At 40.4% G+C, this 25498-nt stretch overlaps 2 protein-coding genes across 2 annotated transcripts; both read left to right on the top strand.

Moving 5' to 3' along the window:
• The first annotated feature begins 4049 nt into the window (after positions 1-4049).
• Positions 4050-9814, top strand: tmed10 (transmembrane p24 trafficking protein 10). The gene is made up of 5 exons (XM_080490530.1): positions 4050-4306; positions 5684-5804; positions 6093-6166; positions 7422-7548; positions 8446-9814. Exons 1-5 carry the CDS (start codon positions 4127-4129, stop codon positions 8565-8567), a joined length of 624 nt encoding a protein of 207 aa, XP_080346656.1. The 5' UTR covers positions 4050-4126; the 3' UTR covers positions 8568-9814.
• Positions 9815-10476: 662 nt separating this feature from the next.
• On the top strand, positions 10477-14938 carry eif2b2 (eukaryotic translation initiation factor 2B, subunit 2 beta). The gene is made up of 8 exons (XM_080491032.1): positions 10477-10741; positions 11177-11297; positions 12173-12324; positions 13126-13289; positions 13378-13473; positions 13558-13695; positions 13789-13855; positions 13947-14938. Exons 1-8 carry the CDS (start codon positions 10570-10572, stop codon positions 14102-14104), a joined length of 1068 nt encoding a protein of 355 aa, XP_080347158.1. The 5' UTR covers positions 10477-10569; the 3' UTR covers positions 14105-14938.
• Positions 14939-25498: the final 10560 nt, after the last annotated feature.

Below are 25498 nucleotides of genomic sequence, written 5' to 3'. Positions count from 1 at the left end.
AAAATCGAGTTTGCAAATTGTCCAGGAAATCATCTTTTGGATTAAATCGGGTGACTATATGGATATGTTCCGGGTTTATCTTGTCTCTATTTTCCAAATGGATATGTGATTATAATGTGATTTTTGTTGAGTTTATTAGAACTCAACCTGTCCTTCATTGTTAGTTCTGTAAAGACATGTTTCCACTTTACAAACTTCCAATAGCCCCACAGGGTGCAATGAAAGCGTCACCCTCCTCCTACATTATTCACATAATCCTCTCACCTCTATTGCTCATTTAGCCTTTTATCAATATTTCACCATGTATAGGATCACCAGATGCTCGGTTGCTTAATGGATTTTTACACAGGAAATGCGTCCCGTGTGTGTGGATCTTGTTCAGTGGAAGACTACCACCCTGCAATAACTAACTACCTCTGACGTCTGAGCCCTTCCAGCGTGGTCACACCCTTTTTGTGCAACACAACATGAGATAGAAGCACTCTCCTCCCACACCTTTACCCCAGTCCAAAGGTTGATATCGAAAGACTGACATATTTAGTATCAAAGGCTATTTCGTTGGACGATTCTTGAAGAGCACAATCTTGAACCAGTGTTCTTCTTTTGCTCACAATGGTTCTGTTGCATAACACTTTTAATTCTGAGTATAGGAACCTTTTTTCCCCTCAAATGAAGCTAATATGTGCAGCCATGCAGCACCTAACAACTCAGTCTATTAATACCTCTTTGCCAGACCGCGGGAGATGGGGTAACGGCAGAAATAGCAGGTGCCTATTGCTTCTTTTAACATCAGCATCAACAGCAGTAAAATTAGACCGCTATGACGACAACCTGCGTCGGTGCTGCAACCCAGGGGAGGAACCAGGCAGAGTACGCCTGAGAGAGAGAGAGATAGAGAGAGAGAGAGAGAGAGAGAGAGAGAGAGAGAGAGAAGTAAGAGCGAGGCAAAGGGAGGTAGAGGGAAGGAGAAAATGATGAGTGCATGAGAACAGCAGAGAGGCAGACAGAGAGGGAGAGATCCCTGCTTCGGTGTAATTGTGAGCACAGTGATGATGAAACAGACGCCTACATGCCTCGACAACAAGCGCTGACACTGGCTCAGCTCCATTTGCACACAAGCCCCTTTCATGATACTTTTAATTGTGTTGACAGAGGAAATGTAAGCTTTAAGAAGCTGGTGGTTCACTCAGTATCGATGAGTTACATGTTGATCAGACCCTGACATGTTCTTTCACTGCTGTGCGATGACAAATCAAACTGGACAAAGTCTGTATGGCTGCTATCTTTAACCCGGTCATTTGTTTGCACTGTAAGCATTCATAGGCCGTAAACGCAATAAAAAAATTACACACAAAGTCATGCGATCATCCTTTTCCCAGGAGGTGGTTAAACATTAGACAAACAGAAGATCAGTGACGAACGATGTGACCAGTTAAAAAGCTGCATCTCACTCCTCCATTTCATTTCACCCTGAATGTCACCATGAATTGTATTTTAAATTAGATTTTTACTGTAAAGTACTAAGAAAATATAAATAATCATCCAGGTGTGATAATTAAACATTTTGAAATGCTGATTATTCCGGTGCAAGAACGTAAAGTTTTCATAGTTTCAGAGTTTTAAAGATCTGGCAGCACAGATGGGTGGGTGGTATGCTATTCTTAGAGGTTATCTGACGCACTAAGCTACAATACTGGAGGGATTTCTCTATCCAATAGTTACTGTTCACCTAGCATGCCAGACTCCCCTCTCAGCCGTGTGTCCTCGTCTCGTCTCATAGGATCAGTAACAAGGATGTTTCCCTGGAAACTGGACAGCTCTATCACATATAATTGGATAATCTCTGAGCTGCGGACAGAAAAATAATAGCTTTTGGGATTTTTGAAATGCCCCAGCCAAAACTGTGGCTGATGTGTTTTGTAATCTGGATATACCAATCGCATATTATGTAATCAGTGACATTAAAGGCAGTTTTGGTCATTAGATCAATAATCTCAAAGGAACTGACAAAATATCTAGAAATGCTCAATGATGGATCACACCAGATCACAGTTCATGTGTGCTTGATGAAAAAGGAGAAAAACATGTGTTTACTGTGTTTATTGAACTGGTACAATGTACATGCTTCCTCACACTTACTCTCAGTAATCTGGCAATTTTGTAAAGTCTGCATTTGATTAATTTATATCAGAAACCCCCCTTTTTTTTTAATGTTTACATTGAAAGTGTATCATCGTGCAGATAGATAGATAGATAGATAGATCGATCGATCGATCGATAGATCGATCGATAGATAGATAGATAGATAGATAGATAGATAGATAGATAGATAGATAGATAGATAGACAGACAGACAGACAGTTAGAGAGATAGATTAAGGGTTTCAGTGCAAAAGTTGAATTTTTGGGTGTAGGCAGAAGCCAAGGCTTATTTTTGCTTATCCCTTAAAAACCCATAAAGTTCCCAAGGACACCAGTGATACAAGAGAAAAAAAAAACCTGAAAAAAGTAAACATAACAGAAGTAATAAGAGAGAAAGAAAAACAAACAAACATATAAAACACAACAAAACTAATACAAGAGAAAAAGTAAAACAAAAGTAACAGCAGTCATTTTTCATTGTAACCATTAATTATTTTACCTTTTAAAGTTTTTTTGAAGCACAACAGAGATTTACACAATTTTAAGTCGTCACTAAGTCCATTCCAGACAATGACTCCCAGAAAGGAAACGCATCCATATTTAACATCTTTCAAATACACACAATCCTCTTACATTATGATTGTTTTTTCTTTATTAAAAAAACAAAACTTAACAGCTGTGGGAAGACTTTTATTCTTCATTTTTAAATATACAATATCTATGAATTTTAAGGTACAAGAGTCCATGAATCGTTTATTAGTGTTTTCTCGATAGGACGCTTTATTTATTATTCTAATAATTCTTTTCAGAAGTTTAATGAGGGTCTATATGTGATCTATGTGCATTTCCCTAAACCTCAACACAATATGTCATATATGGCATAATAAGTGAGAAATACAATATGCACAAACTTTTCTTGTTCAGAAAGTCGCTTGTTTTATAAATCATACCAATAGTTTTAGATAATTTATATTTTATATATTCTATATGTGGCTTCCAACTGAATTTATCATCTAGGATTACTCCATTTAGGATTAACTGAACGTCACAATTAGTCCGAGTCCCACCAAACACTATACATTTATTTTTATTTTCATTTAATGATAACTTATTAATATCAAGCCACTCTTTTAACCTGATCATCTCCTTTTCAACAGTTCTTTAATGTCTGGTCCTGTGCAATATAAGGTTGTGTCATCCGCAAATATTATACATTTCAATTTATTAAATACTGTACAGATATCATAAAGATATCAAGATAAAGTATAAATAACTTAGGTCCCAATACAGAACCTTGTTGAATGCCACACGTCACTTTTTTATAATGTGACCCTGTATTATTATTTTTTAAATACTGATATCTATTGTCTAATTAGTTTCTTATCCAATTTAGAGTAAGATAGATGAATGGATATGTAGACAGATAGACAGATAGATAATGGTTAGTACACTGCTCATTTCAAAATCTATACAATACTAACTGTATTAAAAGTCGATATTTATAATATATATTTACAAATTGCAAGGCAGTCAGTACAGTAAACTACATAAGGTGCCTAAACATTTCACCATCCCAATGGATCAGTCGATGTGTAGTATGATTTCCTTGGTGTTTGTGGTGTTCAGTTTTAGTGGCCGTGTTTCATAGTTTTCTAATAGTTTGGTGCCATTTCTGTGTCAAAGTTATATTATTCTCATAATTAAATTAAATTAAATTAAATTAAATTAAATTAAATTAAATTAAATTAAATTAAATTAAATTAAATTAAATTAAATTAAATTAGATTAAATTAAATTAAATTAAATTAAATTAAATCTGCCATATTCCTTGAGGGATTTCTGTTCCTTGTTGTCAAGCAGTTCTCCCTCCAGGCCGGTGGCGGTGCTGCTGAGCTGTCTGCAGCCGGCAGTGTGAGCTGGACCTCGCGTCTTAAGCTGGTTGGCTGGCGCGGCGCTCCTGCTCGGTTGGTCGGTCGATTGTAGCCATGGCTCGAGTCGCTGCGCTGCTGCTGCTGTTGCCGGTTCTGTTTGAATCGGTATTTTCCATCTCTTTCTTTTTACCGGTCAACACCAGAAAGTGTTTGCGGGAGGAGATCCACAAAGACGTCCTGGTGACGGGAGAGTATGAAATCAGCGAGCAGGCGAACACCAAAACCAACCTGAAGGTGAGCTCGGACCGGCGGCTAACCTCGTTTAACTCACTGCTATCCAGTCCGTTGAGGTGACCCAACAGACACAAACCTAAATCTCAGCTTGTCTCCAGCACGATGAGACCTGCCGCTGTGGCGTGTCTCTCTAACTTGTGTTGTTAGCATCGCAGCTAACCAAGGCCCGGCTGAAGCCCTCTTCCTGGTTTCATTAGCCAGCTAGCGAAAACCACTGCTTACGAAGGCGTCGGGGGGATTTTTGACCCAGAATCACTTCGACTTCATCTATAACCTGCCGTTTTACCGTTTTGTGTGCGTGTTTATGTAGAATTGGGTGTAATTCGACGTGTTAATGATGCTGTGGGCGTCTCGGCTCGACTGCTGTTACACGTCAGACTTACCGTCCCTTCAGTTAGCCACATTAGCACGTTAGCTTCTTGCATGTCAGCTTCTGTGCAATGAAATGTACATGAAATGTTTTGCATTGCATCAAATCATGGCCTTTAGTTGTACAGTTCTACTTAAGTAATCTTGCAGAAGCGGGTTTGCATTGTTTACATGTCTAACAGCTAATAGTTTTGTGGCGTTAATTGCAGCAGCTGTCAGCTGTTTTAATTATGCCTTCAATCACTTGGGAAAATATTTTTTTTTATTTTTTTTTTACATTTTGCACAACATGTGAAAATACTAGAGAATTACAAAATGACAACAAACTGTGCAGCAGAGGAAATAAGCCCAAATATGATTCCTCATCAATAAATAATATCTTCAAGAAAATATAAATCGAAGAACAAGCAGAAAATAAACAAATTAATCAAAAAGAGTCACCTCAATCGCATAAATCACATAAAATATCGACTCGGAATCAATCAGATCCTGTTTGTGCAGGAAATGATTAGATGATTTAGCCTTTAAAAGGGACAAAGCAGTTTCAAAGAGTTCCACAGTTTGCGAAATTTGATTTAAAAAGTTGACATTTGGAGGTAAGTGAGATAAGTAGTAAATTAATCTTTTGAGTCTTTCATTGGGTCAAAGTGAATTTCTGGTGTATTTATGGATTTATACATAAATATGCATGTATATACAACATTTATACATGAAATTGGTTAAAGTTTAAACTTTCTAAACAGAGGTGCAGTTGACGCGTGGAATATGAGATTATTCTTAAAAATCACTTTTGTACGTGTATGAGAAGAACGTGAGGCAGCCCAGACAATGATTAACAGTTTATCACAGCCTTAACCGAAACTAATCTTGCTCCTTTTGCATTTACTATGATTGCTTCAAACATTAATCCTTCATTCTGAATATTTCCCGTTTCCTTCTTGAAGATACAAAGCACTTCTTTCAACTAGGTTCAAACTGTCTGTAAGCATGTTGTGTTTGACTTTATAGATCACAGACTCCTCCAGTCACACTCTTTACTCCAAGGAAGATGCAACGAAAGGAAAGTTTGCGTTCACCACAGAGGACTACGACATGTTTGAGGTTTGCTTCGAAAGCAAATCACCAATGGGTAAGTGTACACACACACACACACACACACACACACACACACACACACACACACACACACACACACACACACACACACACACACTTTGTATGATTCTAAATTTGAAGATGCAAATTTCTAGAAATGTTTAATATGCTTTTCATTTGCTCAGAAGTATTAATTGAATATGGCTCTAAAAGAACAAACTCTAACGACAGAAAAAGTTTCATCGTAATGATAATTTATCCAGTGTTGCAAGTGTTTTGGGTTATTTATGCCTAATGTGAAATATTGTGCTACTTGGTTCAGGAACTGGAAGGGTGCCCGACCAGCTGGTCAATCTTGATATGAAACATGGAGTCGAGGCCAAAAACTATGAAGAGGTAAGAATTTCTGACACAGATGGAGTTCAGGACATTCCTGTGAAGTGTATCAGTGGATGTTGGGCAACACTAGTGCTGAAGGTTTTCTTTTAGTTCTTATTTTCATTCATTCAACTCTGGGAAAACTTAGGTTTTGAGTTTATTGTAATTAAGATTGTCTTAGAGGAATTTCCAGTCTTGTGCTTTTGCAAATACGGCATTTCTTCAATGGCTTGAGTACACCTAAAGTCAGTGTGCTATTTATTCAAACGTGTTCTCAGCGCTTAATTTAAGAAATGAGATAGTCACCTATGATTATAGCTCCGCAAGAGATTGTCACCAAGTTGTACGTCAGGTCTTGATAGTGGGTTGCTTGTGCCACGTCGAATTATTCTAATTGCAGCTTTTGTCAAAACGACCGGGGTGTCTCAGCATTGGAAACGTCAAAATCTGCGTCATTTAGCTTCAACGATTTTACTACGTGGATGCATATCATTGTGCATCATCACGATACGGTGTTGGCACCTACTGTTGCTGCCTCAGGCAGCACTTTACACAAAGCGGAGGAGTCTTGTGGAGCTGAGAATCACCCCGCCTCCACATCCACACAAACACTACGTGCTGTTCTGCCACGGGAACGTGTTGGCGAGTGTTCAGGCACAGCTCGGGCAGGCATTCCTTTCCCAGCTGAGATTGTATTGTATTCTCCTACGTGACACCGTTCAGAAGAAGGTGTAGTGATACTTTTTAAAAGTGCTGGACAGTCTTTCCTGCCTGTTGCACAACGCTTGAAAATGTGTCCTTGGCAGACGGGCACTGTAGTGTAGAGTTGTTATAATCAGAACGTTGTACAAACTACAACTTTTATCATAGTGGCTGATAGGAGGTTGTGTTAAATATACACAGAAATAGCTGTTAAGCGAATGTCCTACATGAAGGAAAATCATCACTAACAAGTGTTTAGTACACCTTTGTCACATTGCTGGCTGTATATTTGTGCGTTAGTAGATTAATTGTGTGTTTTGTCACAAAATCAACCATATTAGACTTTATGGGTAAAGACTCACCATCTGTTCAGATGCAGCTGTTGCTTTCTCACAGGAGCCCAAATGGCTTTATTCTCACTGGATGAGCAGGATGTCATGTGCAAACATCATGTTTAACTCATTCAAACGGCTCAAAAGTGCCACCTGCTGGATGAAGTGTGTAACATCTCAACCTTCTTCCCAACATTTAATTCCCCGTGCCTCGTCTTCTTCCATTTTGTTCTTACCAGATTGCCAAGGTGGAGAAGCTGAAGCCTCTTGAGGTTGAGCTGAGGCGACTGGAAGACCTGTCGGAGTCCATTGTGAATGATTTTGCGTATATGAAGAAGAGAGAAGAGGAGATGCGAGACACCAATGGTACCACAACAAAGCATAATGCATAAATCAGCATCTTGAAAGCATTTATTTTTAGGGCAGCACAAATACAGATACCAGTATCGAGTCTGATACAGCCTGGCGAGGATTACCTGACATCATGAGTCAGCAGCAGGTAGACAAGTGTGAGCTGTGTCAGCGGTTTGGAAAGTCTTTAATGTTAAAGAAAATGTCTAAAGTTAAAACACTGAATAATGTTCTGACAAAATATTAAGAGGAGGTGAAAGATGGTTTGTTCACCAGAGACATTTGGACCAGCAGAGTGAGTCTGATGTCCTTCATTGAGTAAGCTGCAAACAGCAGATTCTGTAGGACAGGACAGGACAGGACAGGACAGACATTCCTGGGTAGTCCTGCACCAGGTTGCCACAAACGGAGAGCAGAGGACTGTTGCAGATTTCTTTCAGTGGGTATTTCCACTTGATTTCTCCCTTGTCAGGCTACGGCAGTCATGTGACTTTGTGTCTTGTTTCTATTGGTCATTGAGTCTTAAATCCATCTTGATAGGTCCTGCATCACCGCAAACATGCAGGATCAATACATTTTAGTTCAACACCAATAAATCCTATCCACGGACATCGCAAACAGAGCAAACATATTTCTTGTCCAAGATTCAAAAAAATAAATATCTCTCTCCAGAGAGAGTGGATCCAGGAGGACTGTCCTCTGAGCTTACATGCTAAAGAGTTGTGGGGGCTCACACACCAGAGATGTTGCATATAATCAAAGTTTGAGTTTCAGAATATGAATTAGGCTTCATGGCATCCAATAAATACTTGTATCGGTACTCGGCATCAGCAAGTACCTAAAGTTTAGTATTTGTACTCACCTGAAGGACATAAGTAACTACCCTTCTGTGTCGCTGTCCCCCCTCTGCAGAGTCGACAAACACACGTGTGTTGTACTTCAGCATATTCTCCATGTGCTGCCTCATCGGCCTGGCCACATGGCAGGTCTTCTACTTGCGTCGCTTCTTCAAGGCAAAGAAGCTGATCGAGTAAAAGCGACTTCCTCAACCTCCGCCCGGCTCCTTACCTCCGAGGGACGCTGCCCGCCGGTCAGCCAACACATCCCAACATCCACCCTCCTTGGACTAGCTTCAGCAAACAACAACAACAACAAGTGGGGTCGAGGGGCAAGATGAAATTTTCAAGACTGAGTGAGAGAGCATCAAGGTTGTCCTCTGGGGAGAATTTAAAAAAAAAAAAGAAGAAAAAAGATTAACCCTGCTTATTTAGAAACATGGAAAGCTCTGTAGGGAGAAATGCTCTGACGCGTGGGAGGTCGTGTGTCACCGCACCGGTGACACGCGTCTGTCTTCGTGGTTCACATTTCTGTCCACACTGCTTACCGAATAAGATCCTGTACCTTTGACTAGTTGAACAGCGACGTTTGATTTTGAGCTCAGTTCGAATGGAAGTGCCATGAATGAATGTCCTTTGCCCTTCTGTTGATAATATACACATTTTTTTGCAATGCCAAGCAAACTAGATCCTCGGTGCCCCTTTTTAGCAAGTGAGGCTCTTCGAATTGGTTTGTTGTTACGTTGTGACGAGACAATTGGCGACCACCGAACATCCGTGTTTTGTCACTTGATTTGCATTCATGTATGGTAGCTACGTTTAAGCGTTTCTTTAGTTTGTTTTCATTATTGTAATTGCCACTTAGTTGCTTTACTGGTATATTTTTTGGGTGGACTGTAAGCTGTCGGTGTAATATTCTTAGGTCACTTCTGTGAGCTCTTGCACGTTGGAGTTTTTGTTTTTTGGAACACCATTTTCACCATTCAAAAGTAGCCAGGAACCAAAAACCTTGTTCTCAAGAAGGAATTTGTAACATATGTATGGTATGAATGAAACAGCCACCATATGATGCATTTTGTATATTTGCGGACAAAGTTTTTGAGAAAGCTGTCCCATTTTCTAAAGTTTCTTTTCTATTGTTCGCTCTCTCTCTTTACACTAGTAAATTAAACAATTCTTTTCTTGACTGTTTCCAACTCGCAGTACTTGGAGATTCATCCAACCTGCTCATCATTTAAAATGTGTGTGAGGCTCTGGTTTCACAAGAAGGTGGGTGTTTGCAGATATTCTTTCCGACGGGGGAATAATTGAGGCATCTGTCATTGAAACATTTTTAACAATGAACGTGCGCCTCGTGCGCTGTCAATGATTTTTATGTTGACGGAAAAATTTTGTAAATTTGTGTTGGGCTTTTATTCAATAAAATATTGGATGGATTTACATTAGTCTTTGTGCACATTTGTATCTGTGGAGTGGTTGAGGGTTATGCACAACCGAGGGAGAAAATGACAAAAGATCACAGCAGGACGATGTAGAGTGTTGAACTGGAGAGTACAATCATAATCTTCCTTTGAATGAGGCTTTCAAATGGATTAACAGGAATTTAAATATTTAAGACTCATTTTGTTTTGTTATTCGAATCCCGCATGATAAGAATGAAACAGTTCCCAGGTCATGCTGTGGACAGATTAAAAAATAAAATAAAACAATACGATGAAAGAGAAAGTAAGCCTGAAATATATCACAAGTCATCCTCATCATCTACCAAACTGTTTTTCATAAACGGTACAAGTTGCAAAATCCCTCTCAAATTGTGAGGGATTTTTTATCTGTGAGTCACAATGCCTGGCAAATGTTTCCAGTAAACTCTCCCGCTCTTGAGTCGCATGTTATTCTTTATTTCATTCATTAACAAAACTTTTTTTGTTTGAATGAAAATGGAGCAGAGACAAGAGAAATTACGACATGGAAAAAAAAAAAAGATTACATTTTTTTCCCTTCACGTAAGCTACAAAAGTTTATGGAATTTGTAGAATTAAAAAAAATAAAATTCTGTTTCTGACACAACGTCACTGAGGCTCCCCACCAATCAGATGACAGAACAGTCACGCTCACCCGGAAGTACTGCAGAAACACTTCCGCAGTGGAAATACCGGAGCAAGTTTGTTGTAACTGACAGCACAGCGAATTCGACTCCACCATGCCGGGCCCGTACAAAGAAACAGACCTGACGGAGCGTCTTGAAGCGTTTCTGTCCGACCTGAAGCGCGGAGGCAGCGGGACGGGACCTCTGCGGGGCTCGGCGGAGACAGCCCGGGAGACGACGGCGCTGCTCCGTAGGATCACCGCCCAGGCCCGGTGGAGCAGCGCAGGTAACGCACACTGCTGTCACCTCACAGAGCGACTAGGAGAGACACTGACAAGGTTTACTGGTGATATAGTAGATGAAATGACAGGAATGGATGGAGAGACACCCCCAACAGCAAGTTAAGGTGAACATTATAAGCACATCAGAGCAAGGTAAACAAGGATCTTGACTTTATATAGTTTCTCTGACTTTTCTTTATAATTAGCCTTTGTTTTAAGCTATTTACACTTGATATATTTATGAACAAGGCGAGTCACTTTGGAGAACAAGTCCTAAACCAACGGTAGCAGTGAGTATGAATGGCTCACCAGTTCTTTAAACGTATTTTGCAAATGTATGCATGTTTATGAGATGGAACAAGTTATTTTAGTTTACTATCGTGGATTAAGCTTCATATTTATCGTGTCACTCATTGTAGCACTTTCCCTCTGCATTTTAGGTGATCTGATGGAAATAATCCGGAAGGAGGGGAGGAGAATGACAGCCGCTCAGCCCTCTGAGACCACGGTGGGCAACATGATCCGACGCGTGCTGAAGATCATCAGGGAGGAATACGCCAGGTGAGGAAAACACATGGCCACACGTCTTTGAACTGTATTGAGTGCAAATAGATGTTTAATCACAGGTTGTTTGTCAAGTAAATTTGGTGCAACAGTTGGTGATCGCTGTTGTTACATGTTGAAATTAAAGCTTTAAATGTAATCACAACACGGATAAGAAGAGGAAACAAAGATGTGAATGTGCCAAGGGATAAACTCCACACTGGTCCAAAGCGCTGCCGCACATCATCATCTGTACTACTTCCATCCATCCCTCACTGACCTCCACCATACCCCACCATACCTCACTGACCTCCACCATCCCTCACTGACCTCCTCTATCCCTCACTGACCTCCTCTATCCCTCACTGACCTCCTCTATCCCTCACTGACCTCCTCTATCCCTCACTGACCGCCACCATACCTCACTGACCGCCACCATACCTCACTGACCTCCTCCATCCCTCACTGACCTCCTCCATCCCTCACTGACCTCCATACCTCACTGACCTCCTCCACCCCTCACTGACCTCCTCCATCCCTCATTGACCTCCTCTATTGTTCACTTTTAAACAAGCATATTCATGCCTGTTTAGAACAGCTTTTCTGCAGCAAATCCCAAAATGTTTTCCTAAAGTCATTTCTATGGTTCTTCCTTATTGTTATTAAACAGTACTTCAATATATTCACATTACTACAGTGACCTTGGGTGTCCTCAAAGGCGCTGATGAATGAAATCATTATTGATCAGAACAAGTTTGACTCGCATATTGACTTAAACCATCATGTGAGGCGTTTTCCTCTAATTAAACCTTTCGATTGATTCCCCTGCGCAACGTTCATCACCGAAAGGAATTGTGAGGTTGTGTCTGATGGTTTCGGCTTCTTTTCTTTAGGTCTCGAGGCAGCAGTGAAGAAGCCGACCAGCAGGAGTCCCTCCACAAGCTGCTGACGTCCGGAGGACTCAGCGAGGAGAACTTCAGGCAGCACTTCGCTGCGCTCAAAGCCAACGTCATCGAGGCCATCAATGAGCTGCTGACTGAGCTCGGTGAGCTGTGAACAAGCGGCCAGCAGTGTATCACTCCGATGATAAACATGATAGGCGAGGCAAATTAATTTCTATAGCACTGGGCAATTCAGTGTTTTAGAAGGAAATAAAGGAAAAACTATAAAACCAAGTGATTAAGAAAGATATAAAAAGGTTTTTAAGTAAGTTCTATCGATTATTAGAAAGCATGAACTAATATAGTGATTTAAGGCCTGATTTAAATGTAGTAAGTGTCAGCAGGAAGTTTGTTCCACAGATGAGGAGCGTCGGAAGTAAAAGCAGCTTCGCCTTGTTTCTTCTGACTCTGGGAGCATTTAGTAAACGTCTTCCTGAGGACCTCAGAAGTCTGAGCTGTATTTGGGCTTGAGGCCATTCAAAGCTTTACAGACCAGCAGTACATTTTTAAAGTCGATCCTTTGACACACAGGCAGCCAGAGCAGAGACTGGAGCTCAGGCGTAAAGTGTTTCAACCTCTTTGTGTTGGTGACTCTGGATGAGCTGCAACTTTTTTTATTTTTGTTTACTGAGACCTGTTTACAAAATAAATGCATGAGCAAGTTTTTCTGAATCTAGTTTGATCAGAAATCCTTTAAGTCTTGCAACATTTTCCATATGGTATTAAGCTGATTCAGTTTTTTCTCTTAATGAGGTTGTTGCCTTTCAGGTCTCAGTCCATCATTACTCCCGCCATCTTTGTTTCGTTGTCCCGAGTGTCGTGGAGTCGAGATCGGCGCCGAGTCAAGAAAGTATCTATTGACTCTCTGGAGTGAAAGGTTGTTGTGTCTCGCTCTCATTTCCCAGAGGGAACAACAGACAACATCGCCATGCAGGCTCTGGAGCACATCCACTCCAACGAGGTCATCATGACCGTCGGCCGCTCTCGCACGGTGGAGGCGTTCCTCAAAGACGCCGCACGCAAACGCAAGTTCCACGTCATCGTGGCAGAGTGCGCCCCCTTCTGCCAGGTAGCTGCAGCAACACCGCAGACATTTCAGGAAGAGTAAACGTGCCGAAAGTGACTTATCCTGTTGATTTGTTTACCTCCACCACCAGGGACATGAAATGGCCACCAGTTTATCCGAAGCGGGCATCGAAACGACTGTGATTGCAGATGCGGCCATCTTTGCCGTCATGTCTCGCGTCAATAAGGTAGCGGCCACATCATTTCAAGTGGCAGTGGCAGTAGTAGTTGTGTCAGGGCGTGCGGCTTGAAATTTCATGATTTCATCGCAGGTCATCATTGGGACTCAGACAGTTCTGGCAAACGGCGGGCTGAGGGCCGTCAACGGGACGCACACGCTCGCCCTCGCCGCCAAACACCACTCGACACCTCTAATCGTTTGCGCTCCCATGTTCAAGCTCTCTCCACAGGTGAGGAAACACTCCCGCTCCGTCAGATTTATATTGTTTGGCTTAATAACAGGTGGTGATGAAACTCCTTTTTATATTTTTTTAAATCTTTAGTTTCCTAATGAAGAAGACACCTTTCACAAATTTGTTTCTCCTCATGAGGTGCTCCCTTTCACTGAAGGTAACATTTCCAACAACGCTCACAATTTGAACGTCTTTTTCAGACTATACTACAGCCTCCTGCATCTTATTTTCTTTTTTTTGGATTTCAGGAGAGATTCTGTCAAAGGTGAACGTCCACTGTCCCGTGTTCGACTACGTCCCACCTGAGCTCATCACTCTGTTCATCTCCAACATCGGCGGACACGCGCCTTCATACATCTACCGACTGATGAGTGAACTTTACCACCCAGAGGACCACGAACTCTAAAAACACAACTTCGCCAAATAAATTACATGAACTGATTCATGCTGTGTCATTCTTCATGGAAGCCTTTAGCTGTCCTCAAATCAGAGCTGGAGAAAGTAATCAGAGAAATAAAAAGGCTGTTAAGAATTGACTGCCAAAGACTGAAATATCAACTTTTATTCATGCAAATCTTGAATAAAGACTGCAGCTGTAATGATTGCAGGAGTGAAGTCTGCAGCATGGGAGGAGTTTGGTATTCCAGTCTTTGTACTCCCGGTGTGAGAACTGCAACTGCAACTATACTTGGTACTAAGACCGACTTGTTCATGGTAGGCGCTGGCCTGATTAAATTAAAATTTAAGGTGAGAACCAGTGGATGGCCATTTTTTTCTTTATGTTGAGCTTGTAAAGTGTGTAAATCTCCTTCCAAAGGACAGCAGAGAGTCAGCCAGTGTGTGTGTGTGCGTGTGATTGTGGACTGTGAAGGTCCTTCCTGCTCTCCACTGTCTCTATGGTTAAGGCGGATGGGAATGAATTCGGTATTCAGTGTAATTGTCAAAGTGATACAACACACACAAAATAGAGTACAGATCAAATATATCACCCAAAATATAATATAAATGAGAAAATACAGACCATAGGCAAGAAATAGTGCAACAAGATTCTTAAGGAGAAGTTAAAAAACTGAAACGTGCACTATAAAACACAGTGTACGGTTCACATGTTCTCCAGGAGGAGGCGGTGTGGGACAGGAAGTAGCAGCAGCATTGTGAACGGTTTGACGGTAATTAAGAGAAAAACAAATGTCGATAGAGCTGCTGTGCTGTAGAAATGTCACGTTGTATGTTTATGTAGAAAAAAAAAAAAAAGCAGCGTTGGAAAGTGTGTAAAAAAGACTGGGTCCCGCTGTATTACTAAGGCTGCACTACAGCGTCTATTCACAGGCGCGATCCCACTACTGAGCGGCACGGGGGCTTTGACCTGCTCCGTTTCCGACCTGGGCCGGTGCACCCCTCCTTAGACGACCTGGTGGTCCCGGGCTCCCCCAGGAGCACCATATCGATACCGAACTTAGTGCGGACACCCGATCGGCATAGTCCGCTGCAGCTCAGAACTCCTGAGCTCAAACGGTCCGCCAGCCTCAGCCTCCCGGTAGCTTGGATTACAGGCGCGCGCCACCGCACCCGGCGAGAAGCAAACGAGCTCAATGGGTTTATGAATGCAACTAAAGTGACGTCATGACGCAAAGGGCTTCAAGGAATGGCTCTGTTATTTAAAGTGACAGTGTCCCATTCGTGCACAAGTTATACTTTCATATATTTTCCGTTTACATGTTAATTACAGTGTATTATTAAGGAAAACTACTACTGTCAATCCAAACAAACATTCCAAAGTAGAATTCGAGCACAATTTTTGTGTCTCTTGTGTACAAGAAGCTTAAATAGTGGTTTTGGCATTAAGAAACTGTTGTTTCAGTTCAAAATATAACCTTTGTCAAACTATTATACCTGGAGAGGAGCTAAAAGGAATGGACTACACTCCAGGATAATGAGCAATTTATTAGAAAAAAAAGTTTATCTATTTCTCTTAGATCAGAGGTTTTAGTTAAACACACTTTAGTTCAGAGGGCCACATTCAGCCCAATTTCATCTTTAGTGGGCTGGACAGGTAAAATGGAGCAATAATAACCTTTAAATTTCAACTTTAAAGTGTTTCTTTTTTGCGGCATGGAGTACACGTGATGAAAATGTCTATATAACAATTAGTACCTAAAATGACAACAATCTCAACATAAAAATAATTTGAATGAAACCTTCTGGGGAAAAATACATAGAATGTAAAAAAAACAAAAAAACTTCTCCTACAGCTGTTGCATCATACATGTTTTTACAAACTCACCCTGACAGCATGACTTTAAGGAGCTTGGTTGCAATGATGCCAGCTTTTATTGCAGCATCACTGCTCTCTCAGCTCGGGTCTCAGTATTTTGTTGTGTCTGCTACTCTTAAAAAATTTGCTAAAAATGTCAATGTTTTCTGAAATTTTTATAATTTGTTATGGTGGCTTGGTTGAAAGTTATTGCAAGCTTCTTCTTTTTTTGGCCCATTGACCCTATGTTTGACACCCCTGTCTTAGAGCAGTCGGACATAGAGGAAGTCCCTATCCCAATACTGAGGAGTTGACCTTCAGGAGGGAGTATATTCATGAGGGGAGCTCAAGCAGACAAAAAACGTTGAATTCAGATAAGAAGGTGTATAAACTGCCTGCAGATGCTTTGTCTCAGTTAGGAACATGAAGGACTTGTTTTTAAGGATAGGGTTGAAGGCCTTGAGCCCGACCGACTCCTGCCAGCAATCTCTCTTTCCTGTGATAAACTGGTTTAAAGGGCTGAGAGTGGAGAGTCGCGGTCAAACGAGCTGGGATGGTTTGTGCATGCAAAGGTGGCAGAGGTCAGCCTTTCGTTATCAATATCAATGGTGCCCTGACTATCTGAGTTCATGTTAGGAGACAACCCAGATCACAGACATGTACAAACAATCAGTGTTTACCCCCTTAGTGTATTTTAAAGTGAAGCATCTTATTTGTTTTACAGTGTAGACCAGAGATTTACAAAGTGTAGGAAGATGAGAATAACCTCATTATTATATCTTTCCACACAATGCCAAGTATCTGATGTTTTGTGGATTGCAAGCCTTCCTAATGTAAATCCCATTATAAAATGGGATCATAATCCTTGTTGTTGGGATCCATAGGCAATAAAGTGCAAAACTTCTACTCGTTTTAGTCAATTTGATGTATCTGATGAATCATCATATATATTCTACAAGCGTCATAACAGTTACACTAAATCGTATTTGAACTTCATTTGAATTGGTTTACACTGATTACATAATCAAAATATAGGATGCTGCAATGGTGTGAATACTACATTTACTATCCACTTTATTTCTTTTTAGTTTGATTCTTCCCCCAAAATTAGGTGAAAACAGTCATTGTGTTTAACGTCTTGAGTTATTGATACCTGTAATGGCAACATCTCCCCACGAGGTGTCAGACCCTACTTAATCAAATGGTGTGCATCTCCAACGGCTGTTCCAAGAAAATTCAGCAGGATATTTTTGGTTGTTGTTTTGTTTAATATTTTTGTTGTTGTTGTTGTTTTCTTCAGGTTGCCAAATATAACACTGAGTGGAGGTATTGCTGTATGTGTAAGCTTGGGATGGGGGTCAGAGGGGGTCATGTGGAGGGTTTGGGCACCCCGCTATGGTCCAGCAGAGAGAGTGCATTGTTCTCTGACCTACTTTTCATGAAGTGCAGGGGGAAAGGGTCGCAGCAGCAGCAACAGCAGCAGCAGCAGCAGCAGCAGCAGCAATATGTTCACTCTCCATTGACCTACAGCCACTGCTCTGGCCACCACATCATCCGACTGTCAGTCTGAAGACATTTCCTCTAAAACACTCATGGTAAATTTTAAAGGTTCACTAAAATATCAAACACCAACCCAGAACGAACCAAATGTCATGTTTTTATTGAAAATGTTCTTTTGTATGCTGTGTCTTCATAAACGTCCACCCACTTTTATTTGTGGTCAAAGTGAGAACCTTAAATTCTGATTTCAGCCAGGTTGAATTTGGCAACTGTGGAGGAAACTAAACTAATAACTAATAAGCAAAATGTGTTCATTATAACGTATGTACTCTCAAACTATTTTCCTTAGTTTTACTACAAAATATGTACAACATTTTGATAAAGTCACATTTCTGAAACTTTTTAAACTTTGTGATATGTAATAGAATAGAATAGAATAGAATAGAATAGACATTATTTATTGACCTCAGAGGGAAGTTTTTGTTTTACAGAACATAATACATAGAAAAAGAATAAAAAGGTAAACTATCAAATAATAAGACAGAATACAAATTAGACAAGTATTATTAAATGTCAGTTTGTGCGAGGCTTAACGGTGACAAAAATAAGCGTGGAAAGAATTAAATTGACAGAAAAACACAAAATTACGACTCGTATACGGCCGCCCATTGCACTTCGGCTCTGTTCGGTTATATTCGGATATTGTCGGATATGTTCGGTTGAGTTCGGTCTTTCCTCTCCAAACCGGAAGTGGGCTTCTCCTTCGTAAAGGTGGGAGAACGTGTTTGAAAATTACAAACAAACAAGTCCGGGTTACAGTGAAGTAGTTTTTATTGAACAGCTCCGAGCTGTCTGGAGCTGAAATGTAAAAGCTGTGTGTGGAATTTTTTGTTAAAGTTTTTATTTTATTTTATTTTTTAAAGAAAATACGTCACATGAGTCACCTTCAATATAATGCATAGGTACAGAGGTCAGAAAATACAGCGTGAAAGGAAGAAAGTGTCATAAACGATATCACTAAGCTTTGATTATATTGTGTTGGCAGAACAAGAGAGGATGTAAATGTGTGAATTTAATCTACTCTGCATGTTTCCTTCAAACACACTTCATCCACAGAGGACCCCCAAGATGAAATGATATTTTCTCAGTTCACAACAGTGTGAACTCATTCATGACTTTATGTAAAGATCGATAGAAGATATATACTGACAAACTTTGTGATTTTTCAGGTCCATCATCATCCCACATGGAGGCTCTCCTCTGCAGCTCCTGAGGTTGGGTTCATTTGTTAATTTGGTGTCATGTTTGTTGGCATAATGTGTCTGGTTTCATCAATTGTTTACCAAAAAGTTACCTCAACTTTTTCATCTGACTTTACTCTTCAGATTTTCTTTTAAATGCTGTTCTTGGGTCTCTGCTTCTTGACAAAGAATTGATTCTGCTCATCGTCCATCACGTCTGTCTGAACCAAGTAAGTGTCTGTCCTGGTTTACAGAGTCCAGCAGAGGTAGACTGAGACTTTAAATTCAAATTGGGACCGAATTAACACAGAAATTGTGCTGTCATGAAGGTTTACAACAATAATTTTACTCACTTTTTTATTTGGATTTTCAAAACTATTTTCATCATATTTAAGTTTTCTTAAAAATAATAACTTGTGTTATTTTATGAATGTCTGGGCCTCAGTGAGTCTGATCCCTCATCCCTTGTTTGATTAGTTGGGATTCCTTGTGGTAGATTAAAGAACAATTTTTTATCTAGTTAATTTTGTTTGAATTTGTATAAAGAAAGAATTTTACCTTTTTAAGCTATTTATTTATTTTTAATTTCTATTTTGGGAATTTGAGTTGTTTACCAGTTTACATGACAGGAAAAATCAATTAAATGTCAAATTTAAATCGTTCTTCCAGTACTCTTAAATAGTATGTGATACTTTAGGTTCAGGGTCATCAAGTGGTCAGCTGTAATTATTGCCTTTGAAAAAAAAAAAAAACACTAAGCAGGATCCAGACACAGTAAATGGTACACAAGGAAAGTACTGTTAGGACCTGTTTACACGACAACGTTTTCAAGTGAAAATGAAAAAACCTCTGTTGCGTTTTGGGTGTCCGTGTATGCGACAACAATAGTTGGCGCCACCGAAAATGCAACACAGCTGTTACACGAGGGCCATAGTAAATAGTTTTTGTGCACAAGTAGGTGGACAATAACAACAATGTTTTCCTCCAGAGTGTCACGAATCCCCAGATTCTCCTGGAACTTGGTAGTTTCATAGTCGACAGTCCCTGTAATAACAATCCAACTTTGTCATCCGTCCACACGAGTCTCAATGCTCCTGTTGTTAATGTTTCTAGTGTTTTGTTCACTGTGTGCATGTGTATATGGTTTCATTACCAAAACTCACTAGCCCAACGTGAAAACGACATCGCTTTTGGAACGTCGCTGTGTAAACACAAAACCTTTCTGAAAAGAAAGTGCAAAAAACGATGTGATTTAACTTGAAATGTCGTCGTGGTAAACACTGAATGCATAGCATTTATATTTACATGCATAATCTGGTTTGTTGTGTTCTTAAACGGCAAATCAGGGCCCATGAAACTCATCCAGAACGTCCACACCCGGGATAATGGACGTAAAAAAATCCTTTGTGAAAATAGAAAGTAAGGAAAAATGCAAGTACAAAGAGTGTTGCACACAACAAGTTGTTTGTATTGACATTTGGCTCTTTGTCTACTAAATTCAACCATTCGAATTTAAATGTGTCAGTCTGCTCATGTTTCCACACCGAAACTGACTTGAGCAAACCTGAAACACACGCTGTATTCAAACACGGCCATAAACTAATTGTACTTTGTCACCTTCCACCTCTTGGCCTCGGCTAGTTATTCAGTCACCAGCTTATGAGCGAACAGCACATCCTCTCACACAGTGAGAAAAACAAGTGTTTCAGGTAGTTGCATGAAACAGAGTCTTCAGTTTTATTAGTAATATCAACACTCCGTCAGGTATTTGCGCCTCTTCTTCTCTGGGGTGAACCCAGTTTGTGTCTCACCTGCTCTGCTTCCCCGTACGTGAGTTCACGAGTAAAGAGACGTAATGTCTTTGTCCAGTCGTCTCATCAGCATCTCCCACACATCCAGCGGCATCATCACATTTATGGGTGTGTCTTGACGAGGTATCACTTGTCATTTCTCGGCGCTCATGAGCTCGTCTCGGTGCGTCGAGGAGGAGGAGGAGGAGGAAGGAAAAGATAAATCTCATTCGCTTTTTCATCACGCTGACTTCATTCTTCACAGCCCTTTGATGAGACAGGGGAGCAAACCTGGGTGGAGTCTGGAGATTTACGGCGGACAGAAGTGTGTGGGCCATTAAAGCCCGGGCGCCCTGCTAATGAACAGTCACTGCAATCACGCCGGGAGCAGCACTGTATCTGCGGAGCGCATCGATCGGCGGTACTCCGCCGGGACGCGTGAGCTGGAGTCTGACCCTGTCACATAAAAGGACAACAAGATTCATCTTTATTTTCTAATCAGGTCTCATGTTAGATGATGTGCTGCTGTATATCTGACCGCAGACATCTTGTTGTTGGGTTATGCTTTCATGTTCTTTTCTAATCCAGAGCAGAAATAAACACCGCAAAGCAACAATTAATGGCTCGGGTTTGACTGTGCGTCCAAAATAGCATCTAAAGGATCTCTGCCACCGCCCTCCCTAACGCACAAACACACCATCCTGACTCCTTTTGCCCCCCCCAGGGTTATTGATGTGCATCCAGCAGCCCCAGCTGTCGCCCGGCGATGCAGAGCAGCAAACTGGAGTGTGTTGTCATCAGTGCCGCGGCGTCTCACGGGAGGACGGAGATGAGGGCTGTAATTAGCGGGGAATCAGACCAGCAGCGAGTGGAGTGTTTCTGGATTCCCCCCTCAAGGCCCCGGGGGACTCGGAGACGCGTGGCTAACCTGTGGTGCGCTACCTGTGGCTCTGAAAGCATTGAAGACAAAAGACTGTTTGAATTGTTGGATTGCTTTTAAATACCTTTTTTCTCCCATCAGTGGTGGAAACTGTACAACAGCACGAACAAATGTTAATTCACAGTTTGTGAAATTAGTTTCAACCCTTTAAAAATCAACCTTATACCCATATAGTCTCCTCATCCGTAGAGTCTCTGCTTTGGTTTCTTGTACAGTTTACAACATTGAAGGCAGAGCGGTGCCGTCCATAATGTGGCAAGTGTTTTGAAGAAAAAATAACAAAACACATTTTGGTATTTGGTATTTTGTTTAGGTTTATTAAAGGGTTAATGGATAAGACATGTTATGTTAAAGTATTCTGGACCATACAAACCTCATTTTTACAAAGATGAACTGAACATAAGACAAACTCTGTCAATAGTTAACATTTGCTTTTTCTGTAGGAGGGAAAATCCAGCATCAGATTTCATTATGGTAGTTGGGTCAGGGTTGGGTTGGGTCAAACAAAAAAACAGCAAAACATTTGTTAAAATAATATGTTGTATTAATGATGACGATGACGATGATGATGATGATGATGATGATGATGATGATGATGATGATTATAATAATAATAATAATAATAATTATTATTATTATTATTATTATTATTATTATTATTATTATTATTATTATTATTATCTCCTAAGTCTGACCATTCTTATGTGTTAATAAACCAAAATAGACCTATTTTGTAAAGTATTATATTTATTTCAGTAGTTTTTATATATAATATAATATAATATAATATAATATAATATATTATAATATAATATAATATAATATAATATATAATATAATATAATATGATATGATATGATATGATATGATATGATATAATATAATATAATATAATATAATTAATATAATATGTAAAAAGGATAAACTTCTGATATCTGATTTTTGTTTCCCTTGAAAACCAAACAGTACTCACTTCACATTTTTACTAGTCTTCCACTGGTAGCATGTACAACACAATAAATGACGTCTGTGTGTGTGTGTGTGTGCGTGTGTGTGTGTGTGTGTGTGTGTGTGTGTGTGTGTGTGTGTGTGTGTGTGTGTGTGTGTGTGTGTGTGTGTGTGTGTGTGTGTGTGTGTGTGTGTGTGTGTGTGTGTGTGTGTGTGTGTGTGTGTGTGTCTGCGTGCGCTGGTGTGTGCAGGTGTATGACGGCTGCTTCTGCTCCATCTGTGTCTGCCGCTGATGAGTAAAGCCATGAAATAGATCCAGCTGGAGATGTGCGGAGGAGAGGGAGGCCTCCTGGGAAATCATCCACACCTCCACCGGCACCATGTCCACTCCTCCAGCACCCCAGAGAGCTATCAATAAGTGGGTAATTGAATTTTAAGCACAAACACTGCCGTCAAACGGGCGTCGCTCTGTGTGTGTGTGTGTGTGTGTGTGTGTGTGTGTGTGTGTGTGTGTGTGTGTGAGATGGAGGGGGGGGGGGGGGGGGAGGTTAGCAGTGCGAACATGGTGATGCTGTCATTCACCCCCGAGGGGCTCTGCACAGGAAGGATGAATGTTTAATCCATTAAATAACAATTACAGCCTGTAATGGTGCAGAGTGGCTGGTAGAACGCAGGGAGGGAGAAAACAAGCTGCGCCTCCTCACAGCCATGTGATTAAACATGATCACACACACACACACACACACACACACAGTCAGCTGGAAGAGTGAGAGCATGCACATTTTAACAATACGTCTTCTGCAGTGTCGACACTGACAACCTCATACATTTCTGACACAAATTTCAGATTATAAACTATCAGGTGAAATGTTCACACAAAGATATTTCTCTTTTAGATCATTTGTATTTGATACAATCCTGCTTATGAACGCATCACTGGCCAACTAAATAAAATAACATCCCTCCCTCACCCTGAAAGACGTGGATTTGTACTTTGGGAGGAAACCAGAGTATTCAGATGCTCATGCAAACTCCACATAGCCAGCCTCCCAGACCCAAACTATACTGAACACCACAACACTGTGTGGCTCAGTTTGGATGGAATCAATAATCCAAATAATATACAAGTTTCACAGTTATGGGGAGAATAAACTTTTGCATTGTTTTCTGTTTTTGGAGCTGTAAACTCTAAACTACTTTTTGTGATAATATTAATAAAAAAAGAAAAAAGTCTTGATCTAATGAAATATTCTAATATTGTGACATACTGTGGTTAACATTTTTATGACTTAAAAACTAAAATGATAATTAAAGAGGCTGAAAGAATTCCAGTTTCACTAAACTAAACGTCTCTACTGCAGTGACTCTTTTAGATGCACCAGTATATTTTCAAATCAATGAGATTATGAACTTTTGTAGTCTGCTTTTGCAGGACCTGTTAAATAAAATCAACTTCTTTGTGAATGAAAAACACAAATATAAAGAGCCAACTTTGTAAAAAAAAATAAATAAAAAAGAGTCCCAACATACATTTTAAACTCCCCAAATTTTTTAAAATGGTCACGATCATTCCCATATCAAGTCTTGAATCCTGTTATAATCCTAATCCATATCCTATATCTTGATTTTCTTTTCTTTTTTCTTTTTTGTGTCTGAGGGACTCTGCTTTCCCAAAACTTTAAACTCTGTGACGTCTCACTTCAATCACTTCAATCAAACATATCGCCAACAGATTTACAGAAAACCTAAATAAATATACAAAAAGCGGGCCTACCAGTGCCAGAGTTGAAAAAAAGAAACCGGCTGTAGTTACAAGTGAACAGATGTTTGAAGTGATTACATTTCCTCTCTGACTTTAAATGAAGAATGTGGTCTGCATGACAAAATGCCCACTGCAGGAACAACCGAAAACAACCTAATGAATACATGAAGGTCGTTCATTCAAACATATGGCGACCGATAGAAGACGCTCGAGCTTAATATCGTATTTATGTGGTTAAAATCTTCCTCTCCGCCACTCAGAATTCCTCATCGGTGTCAGTGAATCATACTTGTTGTGTTGACTTATAGCCCACTCAGCAAAGTTGCTGTTAAATCCACAGAAAAGCCTTTTAGATGAGAGATGAAACTCAAGAGATATTTAGGTCATTAGGGGATTAGAAAATAAAGTCAGACACAAATGGGGAGCTGAGTGCTCATGTGATGGTTTTTTTTGGAATATATTGAATATACAAAATTCAATGCTCACAAACACACTCGATAAATTCAGTGTAACCCAGCCCCCATGTTCTGCTCCAACATACCTGCGTGAAATAATGTAACAAACAATAAAAAAGTAATGGAGTTGCAAATAATGAATATGCAAGCAGTAATTGTGGGCTCATTATCACACAACTGCAATATTGGTAGTGTACATCTTTTTCTAAATTGGCTCAAAAAGGTTCCCATGTGACTTAACATTTCTGTGTGTGTATGGAAGTGAAAAGTGAAAATGCAAAACTTTTATTGTGTTATTTGTGTCCGTTTCCACCACAATGGTATGGGAGACCACTGAAAACTAAACTTTTTGAAAATGGCTCCCAAGGTAGGACTTTTCGAAAACACTCCGACTCCATTGTCGTGAAAATGGGGGGAAAAAACGCAACTTTGTGGAAACGCTCAGGCTCCGTCTCCTTGTCGATGGCGGAAACACTGACCGCACATGTGGCCGTGGTAAATAGTTGTTCTGCACATGCTCAGTAGATGGACAATAACTATAATGTTTGGCTGTCATGACTCCTGGGGTGCATCCCAATAGTCTTTCCTATCTCCTTTCCTATCTCCTTTTCCTTAACCCCAGAAGTGTTTAAGTGGCGGTCATGATAAGGAACGTTGGAATTCTCAATAAGCTCATTGAAGGAGGCTCAGTACTTCCTTTAGAACCTCCTTTAGCCGAGGAAACACTGATGCATCCTTTAGAACCTCCTTTAGCCGAGGAAACACTGATGCATCCTTTACCAAAGGAGACCAGATCATGCTGCCCCACAATTCCTTGCAGCGACAACATTTAAAGGGACCCGCTCATCGGAGCGTTCAGGGAAACTCAGGATGACTCAAATCAGATCATGCAAGTTACCAAAGTAATAAT

The sequence above is a fragment of the Lipophrys pholis genome (genome assembly GCF_963383615.2).
Source record: "Lipophrys pholis genome assembly, chromosome: 21".
NCBI classification, from domain to species: Eukaryota; Metazoa; Chordata; class Actinopteri; order Blenniiformes; family Blenniidae; genus Lipophrys; species Lipophrys pholis.
This window is presented reverse-complemented; position numbering and strand designations above follow the sequence as displayed.